This window comes from Trichoderma reesei (genome assembly GCF_000167675.1).
Source record: "Trichoderma reesei QM6a unplaced genomic scaffold TRIREscaffold_15, whole genome shotgun sequence".
NCBI classification, from domain to species: Eukaryota; Fungi; Ascomycota; class Sordariomycetes; order Hypocreales; family Hypocreaceae; genus Trichoderma; species Trichoderma reesei.
In genome coordinates, this window is record NW_006711162.1 from 762,539 (window position 1) to 782,371 (window position 19,833).

Here is a 19,833-nt window from a genome sequence, read left to right on the forward strand (position 1 = left end):
TAAGTTGCCTCGAACTCGCTCTTCCGTGTCAAGTCAACTAGTCTGCGTGCAGATAGCGACGCTCTGCCAGCGCCTTGAGCAGAGGCCGTCTTGGCTCTCTGCTCGCTGGCCTGGTGTGAGATTTGCCGGTGCGTCTGCGTGCGTCGAGGATGCCCTCGGGTGTCCAAGACGTTCGCGTTCCTACAAGTATCTGCTCCGTACGCCTCAAGTATGTACACTTGTCCTGAGCAGCATCACTGGGACAGCCCGGCACATTCTGTAAACAAACATGAATCTTCACTATCAAATTAAAGTGATACAACATTTCAATAAGCACAAGTATGATTGTCTGGTGGCCGTGATTGTTCTACTTTGAGGTATATCTGCATATCGAGCTTCATGTTGCTCACTGGCTTCACCAACCAACCACAACCTCGTCAGGGCCCCCCCTTTCATCACCCAGCTCACCCACTCTCAACGGCACCGAATAACATCTCCAGCTTGGTACTAGCCGCAACCTTACCTCCGTGTTGCAGCATGTAGGCAGCAGTAATACGAGAAAATCGAACCAGCGCCGTCTGCACTCGCAAAGCAAATCACAGCCCAGTGCTAATCTTGATGGCATCAATTGGCTGGCCCGGCGATTCGTACCTCCGGCGCCGAGTGCAGCCCGGGCGCCTCGTGTTCCCAGGTGAAGGTACCCCCAAAAAAAGCACCCCTAGCAACATGGCCACAAATGTCATAAGCATAAGGGATCGCCAATCGCCTCACCGCGCGCGAACGCCTTTCGCAGCGGCCCGTCAGACTTATTTTCCCTTGATTTCCTCGTCGCCTCTGCCACTCGTTTGATGAACTGCGAGGACCGTCGGCCATCGAATTAGGACTCTCGGATCCCCGCCCTGCTTATCGCAGTTGTCGCACAGCTGGCCTCAGCCGCACGATCGAGAGCGGCTCAGGAGAAGACGACAGACTGGTTCCAGCCGCCTGCATCCCGCAGTATCCGCCTCATTGATCGTGATAACCGCGGCGCAATTCGCTATTGCAAGAACCCGCGAGGATTGGAAGACGACAGAGACACGCCAGAGTCGAACTGACCGCAGTCGATATTACCGGCACTCACGGAGCCGAGCCGCCCACGATCCTGCCGCTTGACCTCGTCACATCTCGCCTCGACCGACAAGATGCATTTCGCATATCCCTCCCGCAAGAGCTCGAACCCGCCGCCCTTCCGCCCTCGATCCACGCGGCTGCCCGGCCTGCGGAGGAGTCGCATCAAGACGATTGGCATTGTGCTGTTCCTGGTGCTCGCGACGCTCTGGTTCTTTTCAAATCCACGGGTCCCGCGCCCCGATCCTGAGCGCGTGCCTTCGGGCCGGCCGCCAGTCGTGCTGGTGACCGTCATCGACCCGACGCAATATCCCAATGCCTACCTGAAGACGATCAAGGAGAACCGCGAGCAGTATGCCGCAAAGCATGGTGGGTAGCACGAGTCTTCTCCATTGAGGGTCTCACCTTGTCTACATTGCGCCCAGTCGCTGACATGCATGAATAAACATAGGTTACGAGGCATTTATCGTCAAGGCCTACGACTACGACACCCAGGGAGCGCCGCAGTCTTGGTCGAAACTCATGGCTATGCGGCATGCGCTGACCAAGTTCCCGGAGTGCCGCTTCGTCTGGTACCTCGACCAGGACGCCTATATCATGGATATGAGCAAGTCGCTGGAGGAACAGCTCCTGAATCGGCAAAAGCTGGAGAGCCTGATGATCAAGAATTACCCCGTTGTGCCGCCGGACAGCATCATCAAGACGTTTTCGCACCTGAGACCAGATGAGGTCGACCTCATTGTTAGCCAGGACAGCTCAGGCTTGGTGGCCGGCAGTGTTGTGGTTAGGAACAGCCAATGGAGCAAGTTCCTGCTGGAGACGTGGATGGACCCTCTGTACCGAAGCTACAATTTCCAAAAGGCTGAGAGACATGCTCTGGTGAGTCACGCAGATCATGGGGGGACGCAGGATGGGAAAGACGGGGAGACTAATTTTCAAAACCAGGAGCACATTGTGCAATGGCATCCCACCATCCTCTCGAAGCTGGCACTCGTACCGCAACGCACGCTCGGCCCCTACACGCGCACCGACCAAGGCGACGCCTACCAAGACGGCGACTTTGTCGTCATGTTCACCGGGTGCACGAAGTCAGGCGAACAGAGCTGCGAGACCGTGTCAGCAAGCTATTATCAGAAATGGAGCTCTTCATTGTAAACGACACAACAACAGAGTAGGAGAGCTCAAATCCATCTATATGGGGCGAACATGGAAAACGAAAGATTGGGAGGCAAGTTATGGGTCAAAAAATACATTGATAAAACAGAAACAAGGGAAAACCATGAAAAAGAAGACTGGGAACTTATGGAGGGGCGGGCGGGCAGGCGGACGGCGGCGGAGGCAAGGAAATCAGAAACAACTTGCGTAATACCGGCGTTCGTTCGGAGCATATATCCTCTGGAGTCTATATCCACGGCGTTATCTGGGTTGGACAAACGTGTTGGTGTCGTTGGCGGCTTATTGGAGGATGAAATGGTATAAAACCAATGAGAATTCAGCAGATTTCGGCATGACTGATAGATTGAAGCGTGCGACACGAATCGCGGGAGGAGCGCCAGCGAGTTGAATCCATCGAAAGCGTTGATGACTGGAGGTTCGATTGTATTGCAACTTGTTGAGTATGGTGAGAAGAAGAGTGAAGGGAAGGGGAGGCAGTAGGATGAAAGCGAATAGCTGCGCTTGTCTGTTTGTATTATTCTGATGAATCATGTCTTTTCGCCTTATTCTTGTGTCGAGTCGTCAGCGCGGTCAAGTTCCAGATGATATATAGTATCCTATGATGTTATTAACATCTGCCAGGTTGGGCCATGTCCATTGTCAGTGATTGTCGTTGATGTTCTTGAGATACAGTGATGTAGTGGTTGCCGAAAGCATGAACAAATATTGGTGGTAAGATCTGATGACAGCCAAGGTATCGTGGAATGAGCCTCACTGATCAATTCCGTGTAGTTCCGTGTAGCCCATTGCGATCAGGAAGCACCCTAGGATCAAGAAATGTCAATGACATACTGCCTCCTTCAGTCTCTAGACAACATATCCAGTCTATTACCGTATCTTTCAACGAACAGCTGCAACTCCCGGCAATACTCCATACACTGATCAGCTGCAATTTCTCTTTCATGTCTGACAGGCACAGTAATACAGAGCAGACTTAATATCTCGACCAGTCATTCTCCTCGTATAGTAGTATTACAGAGGGCGTCTGTCTCACGCCCTATACATCAACCTTGACATGCGGTATTTGCTCACAAAATCAATGTCGCTCGTATATATCACTCAGAGCAAGATCAAGAAATCCATCTCATGTCATCACCATCAAAACTCAGTTCGTCTCCGGTTCTTCCATTGTCCGGCACGGCGTCCGCGGGTTTCCCTCTGCCCTCCACTGCCATCCCCCTCTAGGCTTAGCCTGGCTCCCCTCCATCCACGTGAAGACGCCCGAAAATAGGACGCTAGACCCCATCGGGAGGCCACTGGACACCTTTCCGCAGCTCTGGCGCTTCTCATTGGCTCAGGCTGCGAGCTGGGCGAGACCCATACTGACAGGTTTAGTCTGTCTCAGCCGAGGTGGCAGGTTGCTCTTTCCCGAGCACGCATCATGTGCGGCAGAGCTCAATTACAAAAGTACGTACGAGTACATGCGCGCGCTATCAACAACGGCAGCGGGAACAATGTACTCTGCGGCAGCAATGTGGCGGCAGCGGTACTTTTGTCTGACGTAGCTCGTGTTAGTGGCAAGGTGCATCACCTCTTGCTGCTCGCAGACAAGATAAACCTGCCTCTTCCATTCCTCAGCCATTCGATACTCTCATCTACACAGAAGCGCTGGGCCTCTCTTTTGTGCAATGCTGGCTGCGAGGAATTGACCTGCTGCTTCAGCATAATACCTTGCTTGTCCTCCATACTCAGTCCCAGTACGTGACTCTGCGGTTGCAACGACTGATCGAGTGAGTACTCGACAAACGGCCGCCACGATGCCCGGCAGCTCGCGCATTCCCCAGAGCCTCCGCGGCAGTCTGGAGAGCGTCAAGCGCCGGAGACAGGCGCTGTCGCTCAGCCTTATCAATATCGACCTGTGAGTTTTGAGCCCCTTTAATACAGTCTCTGCTGCTTTGATTCGGTCCAATTGCGTGAGATGGCTTCCTGCTGACGACGCCCGTCTCGTGAAATAGCATCAAGAACATCATCTTCTTCTACTTCGTCCTCCGCTGGACCCGGCGCCTGTGGTGGAAGCTCAAGGGCCGCGGCATCATCGGCGCAATCCTCGAGCTGTACCGCGACATTGAACGGACCCTGTATGGCTACTTTCTGCGAGCGCCGGGCGTGCGCGGCCAGGTGCAGAAGAAGGTCCAAGAATCGCTCGACAAGATGGCCAACAAGCTGGTGCCCCCCGGCCAGACAAAGTACCTGGCGCTGCCCAAGGAGGGCTTGACGGACGAGGCGGTGCGCGCGGAGCTCGACGCCCTGGCCAACATGGACCACACCCGCTGGGAGGACGGCTACGTCTCCGGCGCGGTCTACCACGGCGAGGACTACCTGCTGAAGCTGCAGACGGAGGCGTTTGGCAAGTTTACCGTAGCAAACCCGATCCACCCGGACGTCTTCCCGGGCGTGCGCAAGATGGAGGCCGAGATCGTGAGCATGGTGCTCAATCTGTTCCACGCCCCCGTTGGTGCTGCCGGCGTAACGACCTCGGGCGGTACCGAGAGCATCCTGATGGCGGTGCTGTCTGCGCGCCAAAAGGCCTACCACGAGCGTGGGATCACAGAGCCCGAGATGTAAGCTGCGAGTGCTTCTGCAGGCGCCGTTTTACAGGATACTAATGTCCGCTATCCTAGGATTCTGCCGTCAACTGCACACACGGCTTTCCGCAAGGCCGGCGAGTACTTCAAGATCAAGATCCACTACGTAGACTGCCCTGCCCCCAACTACCAAGTAGACGTCCGCAGGGTCGCCCGCCTGGTCAACCGCAACACGGTGCTGCTGGTGGGCTCGGCGCCCAACTTCCCTCACGGCATCATCGATGACATCGCGGCCCTGAGCAAGCTGGCGCTGCGCAAGAAGCTGCCCCTGCACGTGGACTGCTGCCTCGGCTCGTTTGTCATTGCCTGCCTGGACAAGGCGGGCTTCGAGACGCAGCCGTTTGACTTCCGGCTCAAGGGGGTGACGAGCATCAGCTGCGACACGCACAAGTACGGCTTCGCGCCCAAGGGCAGCTCGACGGTCCTGTACCGCACGGCGGAGCTGCGGTCGTACCAGTACTTTGTCTCGCCCGACTGGGCCGGCGGCGTCTACGCCTCGCCTGGCATGGCGGGATCGCGGCCTGGAGCGCTGATAGCCGGTTGCTGGGCCAGCATGATGCGGCTGGGCGAGACGGGCTACGTGGACGCCTGCGTCAAGATTGTGGGGACGACCAAGAAGATTGCCGAGGCGATCCAGAGCGGCCCCGTGCTCAGCAGCGAGCTGGAGCTGCTCGGCAAGCCGCTCGTCTCGGTGGTGGCCTTTTCGGCCAAGAACCTGGACGTGTACGACATCGCCGACGGCATGTCGGCCAAGGGCTGGCACCTCAACGCCCTGCAGAGCCCGCCGGCCATCCACGTCGCCGTGACGATGCCCATTGTCAAGGTGTGGGAGCGGCTGGTCGGCGACCTGGAGACGGTGGTGGAAGAGGAGCGCGAGAAGGAGAGGGCGCGGCTGGTGGAGGGCAAGGGGGCCAAGGGCAAGGCCATGGGCGATTCGGCTGCGCTGTACGGCGTGGCGGGATCGCTGCCGAACAAGGGGGTCGTTGTTGATCTGGCCACCGGGTTTCTCGATCTGCTGTACAAGGTATGATGTGACTTTGGCGTCGTGTAAGCTACAGAAGGAACAAATGCGTCTTGCGTGATTTGCGCTGCGTGTCTGATGGATGATGGTTGATGGCGGATGGCGGATGGCGTTTTGTCATGGGCTGTTTTTGTTGTCTGGTTCTGCTGATTCGGGGCTGCTCGAATCACCCTCTCCTGTCCCCTTGATCCCCTGTTCTCTTCTCTTCTGTTCTCATCTCTTGTCTTGTCTTCTTGCTTCGCTCTTCCACGTCCGTTTCGTCAACGTCCTTGACTACTGTTACTCATTCACATGTATGTACTTTTTTGGATAGCTGAGCCACAACACGGCAGCACATGAAGGAAAAAGGGGACAGAAACAGAAACGGGGATCATTGTGCAAACCTGGCGATGCCGCTGCCGCTGCCGGGTCGCACAGCCCGTGCCTCCTGCTAGACACAGACACAGACACAGACACGAACACGAACACTTACATACATACATACCGCCACGACACAGGCACATGCTTGATGAACAACAAGTCGATCGATTGACTCCCCCCATCTACTGCATCTCCCTTCTGCAGGTATCCGTGCGTCCCATCCACCGGTTGACGGTCAGTCCCCTTGTTGGCAATCCATGGCCCTTGCCTGCTGCCTGCCTCTCACGCTGAGCTGTATGTAACGCACATGCATTTCTCCAAAAACAAACAGCACAGAACATACATGTGTATGTATGTACAGCATCGGAGGGATGGAGTGTATGGGGGCCATAACGGAGGAGGAGGAGGCAAACAAAGGTGGCCAAATGTCCAATCAACGCGAGACAGCCTCATTCTTTTTTTTTTATTATTATTCTTCAGGAAGGTCATGCTGCTGCTTTGTCGTTTTCCAGCTCTTGCTCCACATGCTTCACCGCCCCTCTCTCGCTCTCACTGTCTCTCATCGCTGTTCTCCGGGTTCGTTGTCTTTTTTTTATGATCGGATGTTTGTCTCTCTTTGGACGATGCGTTTTTTTGTCATGGACTTGGTGGTGGTGTGTGTCTGTTTGCAGCAGATGCTGCGTGACTGACTGACTTGTCCTCGCCTCTATTATTACCAGGTATGCAAGCAGACCACTTGAACTTGCCACAGGTAATTGTATGCCTCTTTTCTTTCTTTCCCCCTGCGTACGCCGTTTGTGAAGAAGAGTGGCGTGTTTGTTGGCTGGCCTTGCAGGGCACGGGCAGACTGGATGCATGAACTGTCTACTGCTACTGGTACTGTACGGTCTATATCGTATGCGAGAGACGGACGGAAGAAGTCGTCCTTGTCCTTGGACCCCTCTTCTCCGCCTTTTGAACCCCCCCCCCCCCCCCCCCCCCCCCCCCCCTTCATCTTTTTGCTCTTCATACAGAGTGCACTTTGAGGGATGGGGAAGGGGGGGAGGGGTGCTGCATGATGCTGTTTTTGTGTGATTTGCATCTTTGTTCTTCACGATGGCTGGGGATGGGGGGGGGGGAACCACATGCTTCACGGAGGGACTGTAAGGAAACGTCTAGGTAGATAGGTTGATCACTGTATGTATGTATGTAGGTACGATGGGGACGGATGGAGAAGAGGTGGTCCTCTATCCGCAAGTAACGGCAGCGGCCAGTACAGTGTTGCATGTAAGTATGTAGTGAGAAGTACAACACATGCATGAAGCAAGCACGAGCTACGCTACGATCAGAGCGAATCTGCTCCAAAGAAATCATGTGCATCGGCCCGGGCGAACTGGGCAAGAGATGAGAGAGTGAGAGCAAGAGAGAGAAAAGGACAGGGAACAAGGGTTAGGGAGTCAAGACATGAGGCGGCGCGCGATGGCCGATTTGGCTTAGTAGAGACGTCGCTACGTGGACGCCTGAGGAGACGGCGATCGGCGAGGGTGCAGCTTCGTTGAAGAGGTTAGTAGTAGGATGTAGTTGGAGTGATGTTATCTGGCGATGGCGAACTTTGGGCTTTCTTTGAGGGGGAGGGGGATGACTTGTGCACAGTTGTGTGTGTGCGTGTGTGTGTGAGTGAGTATCTTGAGACTGCAGATGCTGTGGTCTTTCGAGTTGAGAAACTAAAAAAGTGGCAAATTTGACTTGATGAATGGATTTAGATGGAGAGAAGGCAAAGATGTGCACGAGATGGGCGTGCTCAAGGGGGGGACCACTACGAAATCATACTGGTTTTCGACGGGTGGATGGGTGGTGGGCATCAAGAGTTGGTACATCGTAAGAGGTTGAAGTTGTGCTGCTGACGATGATTATCCCGTCGATACTGCACATCACATGCACATCCAATGCGCACATCGTACATCCCTCCATGTGCTGAAGAAGGATTCCATTGCATGAGAGAGAGACTGAGGCAAAGACGGACGAATCGAAGCAGCTGAAGCTCCCACGACGATACGATACGACGACGCTCAACTCCTCCCCCATCACCACCATCATCATCATCATCATCATCCACGGGGCCAAAAATAAAAAGAAAAACAAGGCAAGAAAGGACAGCTTTTGCTTGGGCACGTGTATGACGACATGGTCTTCCTTCTCGCCCTTGGTTTGGCTCTTTTGGTACCTTGCTTCACCTGTACCGTACATGTGCAGTAGCAACTAGTATCTACTAGTAGTAGGCCCAGGACAGGGCCAGGATAAGACAGGATAGGACAGGACAGGGCAGTGGTCAGCGGCACAGTAGGCAGGGCAAAGGACGAATTATCCGATGGCATCGTGAGAAAAACTCTCGTATTTTGGACACATCCCTTGCATTGATCAAAGGCCTCATACCGTACGAATGAATCGGGGCTTACTTCATCGTTACACCAGCGATTGGGAAACGGGGGATGGGGTCGTCCGTCGTCCGTCGTCGTCGAAACATGATGCTACTATTCCCTTAGACCAAAAACCAAAAACAGGGCTTCAGGGATGTTGTGGACTAGAGCCTTGTTGGTGCTAGCACAACGGTACTGGTGGAAGTCTCTAGTGTGCAAAGACAGCCGGCTAGCTGAGGAGGAGGATGGGGGAGAGCAAGGGGGGGGGGGGGGGAGGACGACAGACGAAAGGGAAAAGTGAGGCTTGCAGATGTGGCGATGGGCTTGAGTGGACAGATGCCGGTTTGGCTACTACTATCTCGACTTGGGCGTTCGGAGAGAGCTGTTGAGATTGATTTAACCGAGGAAGAAAGCTAGCTGACGGCGATGGCGAAGACGCAGAAGACGAGGAGGAGGAGGAGGAGGAGGGGGCTCTCCTTGTCCCCGGCTGTGCTGGTTGCTGTGCTGCTGCTGTGAAGCCGGGACTTATACCCTTCTCTGCTTCTGTATAGTTGGCAATAGTACACGTATACCCATTACCTGGCCGTGGTCTGATAGTATAATACATAAACGCACACGTACTCGTACACATCACATATCGCTCCTCCTCCGTCTTGTAACATACATACATGGTACAGGTATATGAAATCTCAGCATGATATCTCCCCTACATATTGCATCCTGCACGATACAGCCACAAAAGCGACAGGAGAAAGAAAAGCCACCCAAAGCCGCTCCTATCACATCCCCCAGAACCCCCCGAAGCCATCACAGCAACGCCAGCTTTCAGCCTTCCTCTCTGACACTGGCAGGGGAACCCCCCCCTTGTCGGCCAACTTTACATCACTTATCATGCACGTCGACCCAATTCCCGCCACAAAAGCCCAACCAACCCAGATCGTCCACGCATCAGAAAAGAAGCGAAGCGAAGAAGAAAAAAACAGCCCATGATGCAAATCCTGCATGGGCCCCCCCTGTCGTTGTGGGACCAACGTACCTCCCCCCCTGTCTCAACCAAACAAGCCAGAGATACAGTAGTATCACAGCACACAGCACATGAAGGAGAGAGAGAGAGAGAGGACGACGACAGCCAGCAGCAACAGTTCAGGCCAACAGCCTCCCCCCCAGCAAAGGAGGACGAGGAAGGCGTATCGCCCTTTGGGCCCCGAAACAAGCCAGGAAAAACTTCACCTCGAGACCAATGCAACCCTGCTCTGTCGGCAACTCCCAATGCTTTTTTTTTTCCTTCCCAAAGAGGACCCTTGCTCGTCTGTCTCGTGCTAGGACCACGTAATAGTGCGCCTTGTCAAGAAGGCCAGAATGAAGCCCAAGTGGCCAAAACCCAAAAAGCCAAGGCAAATCGAAGAAGAGAAACAACCGAATGAGAGAAAAAAAACAGCTTCTTTTTTTCTCCGTCCTCTTCGTCCAACTGGGTCCCATTATGCCAGGGGCAAAACGAAGATGTACTCGTACATGCATGTTACAGACAACGCGCAGCAGAGCCATGTACCGTGAAGAAGAAGAAGTAGAAAAGCGAGAGGATAGGATAGGTAGACGCCAGCCCGTTTCTTTTTTTGGTGCGTCTTGCTTTGTCTCTGTTCGCGCCCAAGACCCCGGGTGCAAACCGACGGAACAGACGAATGACAACCCAAAGAAAGGACAAGAAAACAAAAAGACTGACAGAAAAAAAACTTTTAACCCTTGAACAGAAAAAGAAGAAAAAAACAAGGGCCCGCGATGTCATCATGTTGTGCTTCCCTCTCCCTGTGCCACTCCAGCTTAACTTGATCTCCTCCCCCCCTTCCCTCCCTCCCAGTCCAACTCTTTTATATACCAGGACATACACACACACACACACGCAAGATAGGCTTTTCGTTCCACAGACGCCCCCCCTCCCCTTCTTCCTCCGCTAAGACCGATTGACACTTCATCAAGCCATATTAAAATATCTCCGTGTGCTTCCCCAACTTCTTCCTCTTCCCTACGAGTATCTATCTCAACCAGGCCCCCCCCCTCCCCTCTCCCCTTTTGTGCTCGTGTTTGTGCTCGTGTACAAATATTTGTGCAATTCTGGGTTTCACCGTCTTGTGAAGCCTCAAAAGACGGACGCAACGCTCCTCTCTCGTCGAAGCTCACTACACCATTCTTCCTCTTGATCATCGCTCTCACAAAGAAAAGGGACACACTTACACTCGCACTCACGCTACTCGCCCTCGAACAACTTCCTCCTCGCCCTCTCAGAAGAGACGACGTTTGTTTCGTTTCGTCCAGCCTACAAACTCGCCACCGCCTCTTCTTTCAACCAAAATCTCACAATCTCAAATCTCATCTCTCTCTCATATTACTCCATCTTTTGCTCAACCACACCACACCAAACGTCAAACACCGTAAAACCGGTCCAACCAACCATCACCCACCTCACCAAGTTTTTCAAAACTTGGACCTGGCTGCTACACCTCTTCAAACGCGGTGTTCCTAGAGTCCGAAAGGACATTCCTTTTGCGTCTTGTCCTCCCCCGGAACAAAAGACAACAACAACACAGCAACAACATGTCTGCCGAGGCGACCGTCCTACGCGGGCCTCTGCCGTCGGCACACGGAAACACAGCCTCGCCAACGCCGCGCGGCGGTGACGAGAGGTTCAGGTCCCTGCACGCCTCCCGAGAGCAGCAGAGGCGGGACAGCCAGTTGAGCTACTACCGCGAGCAGGATAAAAGAGAGGGCCGGTCCCGGAGAGATGAGGACAGAGACTCGACAAGGCCTTCATCATCATCAACATCAACAACAACATCATCATCATCATCATTTCCGTATAGGGACATTATCAAGTCGGTGCTTTCCGTCATGACGAGGAGCGACTTGTCTGCTTTGACTTCAGCTTCGGCTTCAGCTTCTTCAGAAAAGAACCCGGACAAGGAGCGTGAAAAGGAAAGAGACATGAAGGACAAGAACAGGAACGTCGAGGACGTTGTCAGGGGGCTTGCCATGGAGGAGTGGAACTCGCGGTGGCTGGACGAACTGGTGGCCAAAGTAAAGGGCGAGCGTAAGTCAAAATCACACGAGGAAATCCATATATATATATAAACTGTACTGACATGAAGAAAAATAGTCAACGACACAGCCTCGGACCACAGCGTCTCGGAGAATGGCCCTCCCACGCCCCTCTCAGACACATCCTCCAAGGACTCCATGAAGCGCTACCAGCCCACCGTCGAAGACTACGACGAGAGCGAAGACGAAGCCTCGTCCATCTTCGAGCGCAGCTTCGCCGCCGCCGCCCAAGACGAAGAAGACGCCCAGCACAAGCCGCTCACCCGCACCTCATCCTCGCTCTCCAACGCCTCCTCAGACAGCTCTTCCTCCTCGTCGTCGTACTCGGCTGCCTCGTCCGCGTCTTCGTCTCCCTCGCCCTCGGACAAGGACTCGGTGCCTTCGCCCCCGAGCTCCGTCTCCTCGTCCTCCCCTCCGCCCAGGCCGACCGTCCGGTTTGCCGACAAGCAGCCTCCCGTCATCCACTACATCCCCGAGCCGCCGGAGCCTGAGGAGCCCGAAGAAGATCACGCGCATGAACCCGAACGAGAACGAGAACGAGACCGAGACCGAGACCGAGACCGCGAGTACGAGCGCGAGCGTGAGCTTTACCGTGAGCCCGAACGCGAGTCCTACCGTGAGCCCGAGCGCGACCTCTATCAGCCCCCTCTTCCTCCTCCTCCTTCTTCCTCCTCCTCCTCTTTGCACCAGAGACAGGGTCCCGCATGGCCAGCGCTTTTCAACGAGAGAGACGAGCCGACGCCTGCACTGGGGCGGTTCCTGCGCGGCCTGGCAAACCACATTGTATGTAACACCCGACTCTTCACTCAACTTGTTCTACTTCCCTCCTCCTCCTCGGGAGATGTGTCCTCCTCAGTCTTTCTTTTGTGCTACACGAAAAACTAACGAGATGGACATCTGCAGATTGCCGAGTACGCCCCCATCGACTCGCTCGTCATCACTCCCGACAAACTCTTCAAGTTTTACACCCGCTACCGCCTCGACAATGAATTCTTTCCCTTCCAACGTACGCCCTCTCCTCCCCCCCGCCCCCCTTAATATCCCCCCCATCATCTTCTTCAAAACATGTAAACTCATCTGACACAACAAAAAAAACAGGCGTCTTCGACACCCGCTACCACAAGTCCCTCCGCGGCATCTCCTTCCTCTTCACCGACCTCCGCTGCGAGCACCACCTCGTCCAGCACTCCATCGCCTCCAAGCCGTGCATCCCGGCCCTCACGCCCACCGGCTTCGAGGACTGGATGACGCTCATGATCCGCGCGTTTCCCGACCGCGAGGCCCGCCGCCTGGACCTCGTCCTCGCCGACGTGCCCCTCTTTGCAGACGACCGAACCTCTTCTTCTCCTTCGCGATCCCTCGGAGGAAGAGGACAGAGGTTGCCCCCAGAGCTCCCGCGCGAACTCTTTCCCGAAAGGGGCCACGCCCGAGCATTCGACCTCTTGGCCTCCTCCTTTGCAGAATGGAAGAGCATCACCTCCGTCGTCGTCGTCCCCTCCGAGACAACCTCTTCCTCTTCTTCCCTGGCCCCTCCACCAACATCAACAACATCATCATCATCATCATCTTCCTCCTCCTCCCATCTCCATCTGCACCCGGCCCACACATACGCATCATCCTCCCTCATCCCGCCCTCCCTCCAAAAACTTCCCCCGGCAGCCACAAAGGCCCTCAAGGAAGACACCCGCCGGCACAAAGACCCCTGCTACATCGACCAGTCACGCATCCGGCCTTCGTCCCTAATCTACCCGTCTGCTGCTTCTTCTTCGTTGCCGTCTTCGCCTTCGTCTTCGTTTTTAAACACTTCTTCTTCTTCTTCTGCGGTAATGCCTCCTTCGTTGGATAGCAAGGGCGCAGACAGCATTGTTGTTTCGTCTGCTGCATCGTCGTCGTCTTCGTCGTCGGGTTCTTCCTCGGGTAGCTCATCCTCGAGTTCGAAGCATCGCTCTTCGAGGTCTCGTGAGCGCGAGTCTCGGCATAGGAGCACCACCTCGGAGAGGTCCTCGCGTCCGAGGGAGCCTTCGCCGCCGAGGGAAGGGCGGAGACATCATAAGAGCAGGCGGTACAGAGACTCTTAAGGAGTATGGAGCTAACAGAGGTGTTTCTGGTAAGGGGGTTGAAGAGGGGAAGTGGCTGATTGCTGTTTTTTTTCTTCTTCTCAAATTGTCCTTTTATTTCAACTCTTTTGGTGTGTGCTTGTGATGGAGAATGGAAAACAAGCAATGATGAATCTTTGGATATCAAAGGATGCGGAAGTGATGGGCTTAATTATGGGATAACGCAGAGTGTATGAGACAAGACGACAAAGTCACACGGGTTTTTCAAAGGACACAAGATTGGCAGATAGCTCACATAGCAATGTCCTTCACCTAGATACTAACCAGCACAAAAAGACAAAGCAAGAACAGAAAAAAAAAATACAAAATCTTTAAAAATAAATCTTGAAGCATAGCAGCATTTCAGCGATGGCGTGATCCGAATATGGTCCCATTCCAACTTTGTCCTCTTCCAAGAAGCCTCTTTCACGGGACAGTTCACATTCTCTCTTATGAGGACACTTACTTTAGCAGCACTTTTTCTTTTAACGATAGTGATTTCAATCTCATTTACTATTCTCTGATTTCCTCCCCTTCTCTCTCCATTCAAAACGATAAAAAGAACAGCCAAGATTTCAGTCACAAATAGAATCCTTCCATCTTTTTGTGGGCAGATCGGGCAACAAACAAGGCCCCGTCCCTCCAATCGCCAACAAATGAAAAGACACCACACAAAAAAAAGAGGATGAAAAGTAATGGAAAGCTTTCATATTCCGCTCGCAAACACAAACACTTTGTTGATGCGAAGCCCTTTGCAATACTTGAGAGGTGAAAGAGAAACGCAAAAAGCACGCACGATAGATACAGGCAAAATAATAAGGTAGGTAGGAAATGAAAAGGTTGAGGGAAAAAAAAGGCAGAGAAAAAGCAAAAACGTCCTTGGGAATAAACAGCCTTGCGCCCATCACTATGCCTGCCCAATTTGTGCATTCTGTTGTCCATCAGGTCCAGGGGTAAAAAACAAGAAAGGCTCACCATGGCTCCTCTCACGGCCGTGGTGAGCGTTCCCTGGACCGGACGGGGTGAGAAACCAGATAATAAAAGGTAACTAAAGAGAATATGTGCATGATTCACTCTGGAGCCATAGAAAGGTCGCAGAGCATCTGTATGCCTTGAGAGGTGGTAGAAGAAGAAATTGAGAAACGAAGGACACCATTCCACGCAGGACACGGTGCGATGATGAGTTTGTTCGTCCGTAAGCCACACCCCGTCGACCTCCAAGCTACGGCAGAGACGCCGCAATAAAAGAGAAATGGATCAAAGAATGAATCGTAGTTCAATCAATCTGGATACTCGCTCGCTCTGCTGAATGCTCTCGCTCGCTGTGCTTCGGATATGGATGAATGCATAGTTGATGCCCATTCGAAAGAGGGGCATTATGCTTTTTGTTGTTGTTGTTGTTTTGTTTGTGCTTTTTTTTGTTGGTTTTTGTCAATTTCCCTGCACAAAAGAAAAGAGAAAAAATAGACAGGGAAAACAATCCATCGGTCGGGGTGAAAACGATGCATAAACCAAAGAAAGAAAGTCATGGTAGGGCTGGGAAGGGGGATTAGATCCGTGTGTCGTCAATCGTGGCGGGCTGAGTAGCGCCGTCGTCGTTCCAGTCTATCATTCCGTTGCATCCAAACAAAACACCGTCGCCTTGCGTATCGTCGTTAATCCTATTTGGCATGGCCATCGTAAGTGCTGCCATGTCAGGCTTGGCTTGCATGGTCCTGGACGTGGTGCTCATGCAGTCGTCGGCTTCAAGTCACCTCGCGGGCGAAGAGGCGGCTATGGACGTGTCGTAACCCAGGTGGCTAACCATGTTCGATCGCGCAGCACGCTTCTTCTTGATGGCCCTGTAGCCGTCCTTGAAGACGGCAAAGCATCGCTGCAGTTCTCTGTCTGGGTGTGGCGGCAACTGCATCTCGACTGCTTTGAGACAGACGCGGAGATGCGTCAGTTCGGTATCGTTTTCCGTAAGTTCCTCTTCCCTGTCAAGGTGTAAGCAGACTGATGATGCAGGGGAGTGATGAAGAATTCTCGACACTATATAAAAGAGAATCGAGGACAAGAGGATGGAAAAGGAAAATCACCTACAGATAAGTGATGCGGTTCTGAAGCCAGATGATGCGTTGGGCAGCACGCTCAGCTCGGTCCACCAACAACTTATGAATGTGCTGCGGCGAGTCAGCTTTGCAGGCAACGAGGACAGAAGCGATGAGAGAGGTTGAAAAACTTACATCCGATTCCTCCTGGCGGGCTTTGAGATTGGTGACGGTGGTTTCCAGCTCCTCGTTGAGCTTGACCAGCTCGGCAATGACCCTGTTGGATTGCGCCGCAGTCATGCCCTTCTTGGGTGGCGGGGGCTCCTCATCCTCGGACTCGTCGTGGCGATGCATCATGGAAGCCGAGGGCGTGGGGGACAGCTGGTCGGCGAAGCGGTTGCGGAACGAGGACGAGGGCGAACTGAAGATGGCGCTGCCGTCGAGATCGCTGCCCCTGTTCTTGCGGACGGGAGTCCCGAGGCTCAGCGGGCGAGGCTTCCGCGACAGCGGCGGGCTCCCAAAGATGCTGGGGCTGGTGCCGCCGCCGAGGGCCTGCTCGAGCTGGTCAACCTGGCCGTGGAGGGCAACGAGCTCCTCCATGCTGTCGCCGTACGTCAGGCGCTTGGCCAGCATGCTGAGGCGGTGGGCCAGGTCCAGCTTGGCGGCGGAGATGTCGCCGTCATGGCCGCGGGTGAGGTCCAGCTCCCTGCGCAGGGGGCTCATGACGCTGCTGCCGGAGAAGGCGTAGCTGGAGGAGCCGACGCTGGGGCTGGACCGCATGAGCGGCGGCGGCGTCTCGGAGCCGGCGATGCTGTTGTGCCTGGTGGTGCTGCTGGTGGTGCGGGTGCTGGCGCTGGCGCTGGTCTGGCTGCTGACTCTGCGATTGAGGCTGGCGCTGGTGCGGCTGCTGGAGCTGCGGCGGCGCAGCGCCTCGAGGCCCGTGGGCTTGTCCTCGTCGTCCCGGCGGCCCATTGCGATGCTGGTGCTGGGAGCGCTGAGTGCTGAGTGCTGAGTGCTGTGTTTGCTGGCTGGCTGGCGGATCGATTGACTGGTAGAATTTGATGGATTTGATTGACGGGCTCCTCGAGGCTGAACCACACCGACTATGCCGTCCCAACAGCGCCTGATCACGACGGCAGAAAAAAAATAAAAGGAGGAATCAAGCGATGCAAAAGAAATCACAGAGATCGAGCAGCTGTTCTCCGTAATCTCGATGTCGGTGTCGGTGTCGGTGTCGGTGTCCCAGCCTCTTCGTCGCTCCTATGTCGAGCCCCCTCCTCTCTCGTTCGTGGTGTATTATTTTTTTTTTTCTCTCTTCTCTTTCTCTCCTCGTTCTTTTGGCTTCCTCAACTGTCGGCGCTCCCCTCGGCACGCGTCACCGGGACGCCAGGCGGGCGCAGCAAAAGGCGGGCGTGGAAATCGAGAGTCGCTTCGGGCGTCGATGATGGCGAAGGGGAAGAGCTGCCCATTGGCGATGCCCGAGAGCTGGCGGGAGTCGGTGGCCGTGGCGCCTCTGCGGGTTGTCTGAGTGTGAGTGTGTGAGTGTGTCTCCCTTAACAAGGTACGATTCAATCAGATCGAGGTGGTGGCAGCTGGAGAGGGTTTCTGGGCGAGCTTTTGGCGGGCAATTGGCGGGCGCAGGCAATTCGTACAGGCACTGAACGGCACAGGTACCGTGCCGTACAGTACTGAGTAGCAGTGCAGCTTAACCGCTTAGCCATCAATCGACTCCAGCAAAAGACTGGACGCCATTGAGAGCTTCAGGTTAAGCCCAGGTTAAGCCCAGGTCGAGCATCAGCCGGTGTGGAGGCGGATCAATGGGGCCCCGTGGCTCCGAGCCTTGCTGGGCCTCAGATCGCAAACGGGGCCTTGACAAGTCATCACCTACCTTACCTTACCTTAGTATTACCTCCCCCAGGCCAAAAGGTCACAAACACCACACCCTCCCTCCTCGACCGGATTTATCGCCCTCGCAAGCACAGAAATCGGTTCGCACCGCCACAGACCAGCACGCCATGCATGGGCGTGGACACAGACTCGGCCTGCCGCCACACGTCGGGCGATGAGAGGCCAGCTGCTCCTAATCGCGCATGAGAGGGAGCGAGCGTGTGTGTGGCCATGATGCCTGATGTTGTGAGAGGCCTGGGTGAGTCTGTCATTGGCGGGCTGCGTCTGCATCCGCATCTGCTCTGCGTCTGCGTCTGTGTCTACTCTGCTCCTGCTTGTGCCTCATAAGCGCCTTTGTAGGACAGGTAACGAAACATTGGGACGAGGTCGAGGCGACCATGTGACGTTTGCATGCATCGACAGCGACCTGCATGGAGGTGTCTTCTGTGAGGAGGCCAAGTAGAGATACGCGATGAAGAGAAGAGGAACAGGAGACAAAATCGGCGGATAACAAGAAGAAGGATGCGATATGCTCCTGATGCATCCTGCCTTGGGCATCCATATGCCCGCCACCCCAGGTATTTCTTCTCATTACATACCTACAGTACCCTTCTACTAGGTCCCCCCCCTCCCCCCAGAAGTGTTCTCAACTCGTCTTGCAGCCCAGAGACGACTTCGTCGTTATCGTGGCCCCGGACTGTGCACTTTCTCTTGCAATTCGTCATCGACAAGGCACAAGTCAATCAAGCAGGCGAGGCGAGCGTGCATTGGGAACTTGAATCGGGTCGCTGGGCTGGCCGCGTTGCCGCCCCTGACTGGAACCAGGCGAGACGCTCCTCCAAGCCACCATGCACCTCACAGCAGCCAGCAGCCATTCATCGCCCGAGTGCAAGATGCAATTCAAGACTCGCAGTGGGTGTGGCTTTAGTAGGCACGAAGCAGCGCGATTGGATGATCGGAGCACAACCTGAAGGGAGAGGTGCCTCGTATGTATGTACTGTATGTAAGGTCTTATTATTATTCTGATGCGTTGGGTCGAGACATCGACATCAATACACCGGTTATGCACACACATCCAGCAGAACGTCTATTATTACCGGGCAGTACATCAGCACCTCCTCGCCATGCCTCTTACAAACAGCCGTCGATTCCCCTGAAATGCAGAAACGGGGTCCCGTCAGCTTCATCTTCAAGTGATGCGGTGCCACAGCATGTTGGCCGCATCAAGGGACGCCCCTCTCTCGTCCCCCTTTAAGCCCACAGCAAGCGAAGCCTTTGCAGACGGAACCAGGCCCTGATGGACACACAACATACTACCTAGTAATAACACACACACCGCCCGGACTGACGGGTGCAGTAGCTCGAGCGTATTCTTGCATTCTGCGCAGAAAACGGCGGGGGTGACTGACCCCTTGCCTTGGCTTCATGCTGCCTACGTACTGTACGTACGTACATGTGATGGGATTTGATCTCTTGCCGGTCAACACCGCTTGTTTGCTCGAGTGCGGCAGAGGCGGGAATGGCCGGTGGCTTATGCCGGTGCTGATGCCGGGTCTGCTTGTGCCAACTTTCAGTTGATGTGGTGCATCGGACGAGGGATGATCCGATGTCCAATGAGATGCGACGGAAGCTGAAGGAAGAAGAGAAGCCATCACGGGATGGTTCTGTGTCTTTGCTGGAAATGATCCAAGACGACGACTGGCATATTGATCTCGTAGGTCGGTGACGCAAACAGAACTGCATCTAATAACTCACTCGGGGACCGAGATCCGAGATCAAATATGGGACCGATCCCTAGGCTTCTTTTCCTTTTCCATGCCACCTCTCAGAGGACAATCATATGTCATCCAGGGAGTCCCTGGAACACACCTATCCTTCTAATAGCTGGGATGACAGTCAACGACTCATAGTCTTCCCAGCGCTCAAATAAGCATGAAATCGGATCGTACCACGAGGCTGTTCAGAGCCATCCAAGCCATCCTAGGAACCCCCCGAATGCTGGGTTTTCTTACTACATGCCTTGCCAGGAAGCGGGCAATGATCCCCTGGTAGGTAGTCGTTGGAGCT

The 19,833-nt window shown here is 54.4% G+C and overlaps 4 protein-coding genes across 4 annotated transcripts; 3 read left to right on the plus strand and 1 right to left on the minus strand.

The window, feature by feature from the left end:
• Positions 1–739: 739 nt before the first annotated feature.
• On the plus strand, positions 740–2,241 carry TRIREDRAFT_79832 (glycosyltransferase family 34; the record flags this gene model as incomplete). Its single annotated transcript, XM_006966978.1, has 3 exons — positions 740–1,455; positions 1,538–1,965; positions 2,032–2,241. The coding sequence occupies exons 1-3, from the start codon at positions 1,161–1,163 to the stop codon at positions 2,239–2,241; spliced, it is 933 nt and encodes a 310-aa protein (XP_006967040.1). The 5' UTR covers positions 740–1,160.
• A 1,670-nt stretch (positions 2,242–3,911) lies between these two features.
• Positions 3,912–5,916, plus strand: TRIREDRAFT_79835 (glutamate decarboxylase/PLP-dependent protein; the record flags this gene model as incomplete). Its single annotated transcript, XM_006966979.1, has 3 exons — positions 3,912–4,159; positions 4,257–4,862; positions 4,923–5,916. The coding sequence occupies exons 1-3, from the start codon at positions 4,059–4,061 to the stop codon at positions 5,914–5,916; spliced, it is 1,701 nt and encodes a 566-aa protein (XP_006967041.1). The 5' UTR covers positions 3,912–4,058.
• Positions 5,917–11,252: 5,336 nt separating this feature from the next.
• On the plus strand, positions 11,253–13,831 carry TRIREDRAFT_109404 (uncharacterized protein; the record flags this gene model as incomplete). The annotated part of the gene is made up of 4 exons (XM_006966980.1): positions 11,253–11,745; positions 11,812–12,536; positions 12,657–12,759; positions 12,852–13,831. 4 exons carry the CDS (start codon positions 11,253–11,255, stop codon positions 13,829–13,831), a joined length of 2,301 nt encoding a protein of 766 aa, XP_006967042.1.
• A 1,768-nt stretch (positions 13,832–15,599) lies between these two features.
• TRIREDRAFT_122833 (uncharacterized protein) lies at positions 15,600–16,851 on the minus strand (the record flags this gene model as incomplete). The annotated part of the gene is made up of 3 exons (XM_006967076.1): positions 15,600–15,825; positions 15,932–16,011; positions 16,075–16,851. The coding sequence occupies 3 exons, from the start codon at positions 16,849–16,851 to the stop codon at positions 15,600–15,602; spliced, it is 1,083 nt and encodes a 360-aa protein (XP_006967138.1).
• Positions 16,852–19,833: the final 2,982 nt, after the last annotated feature.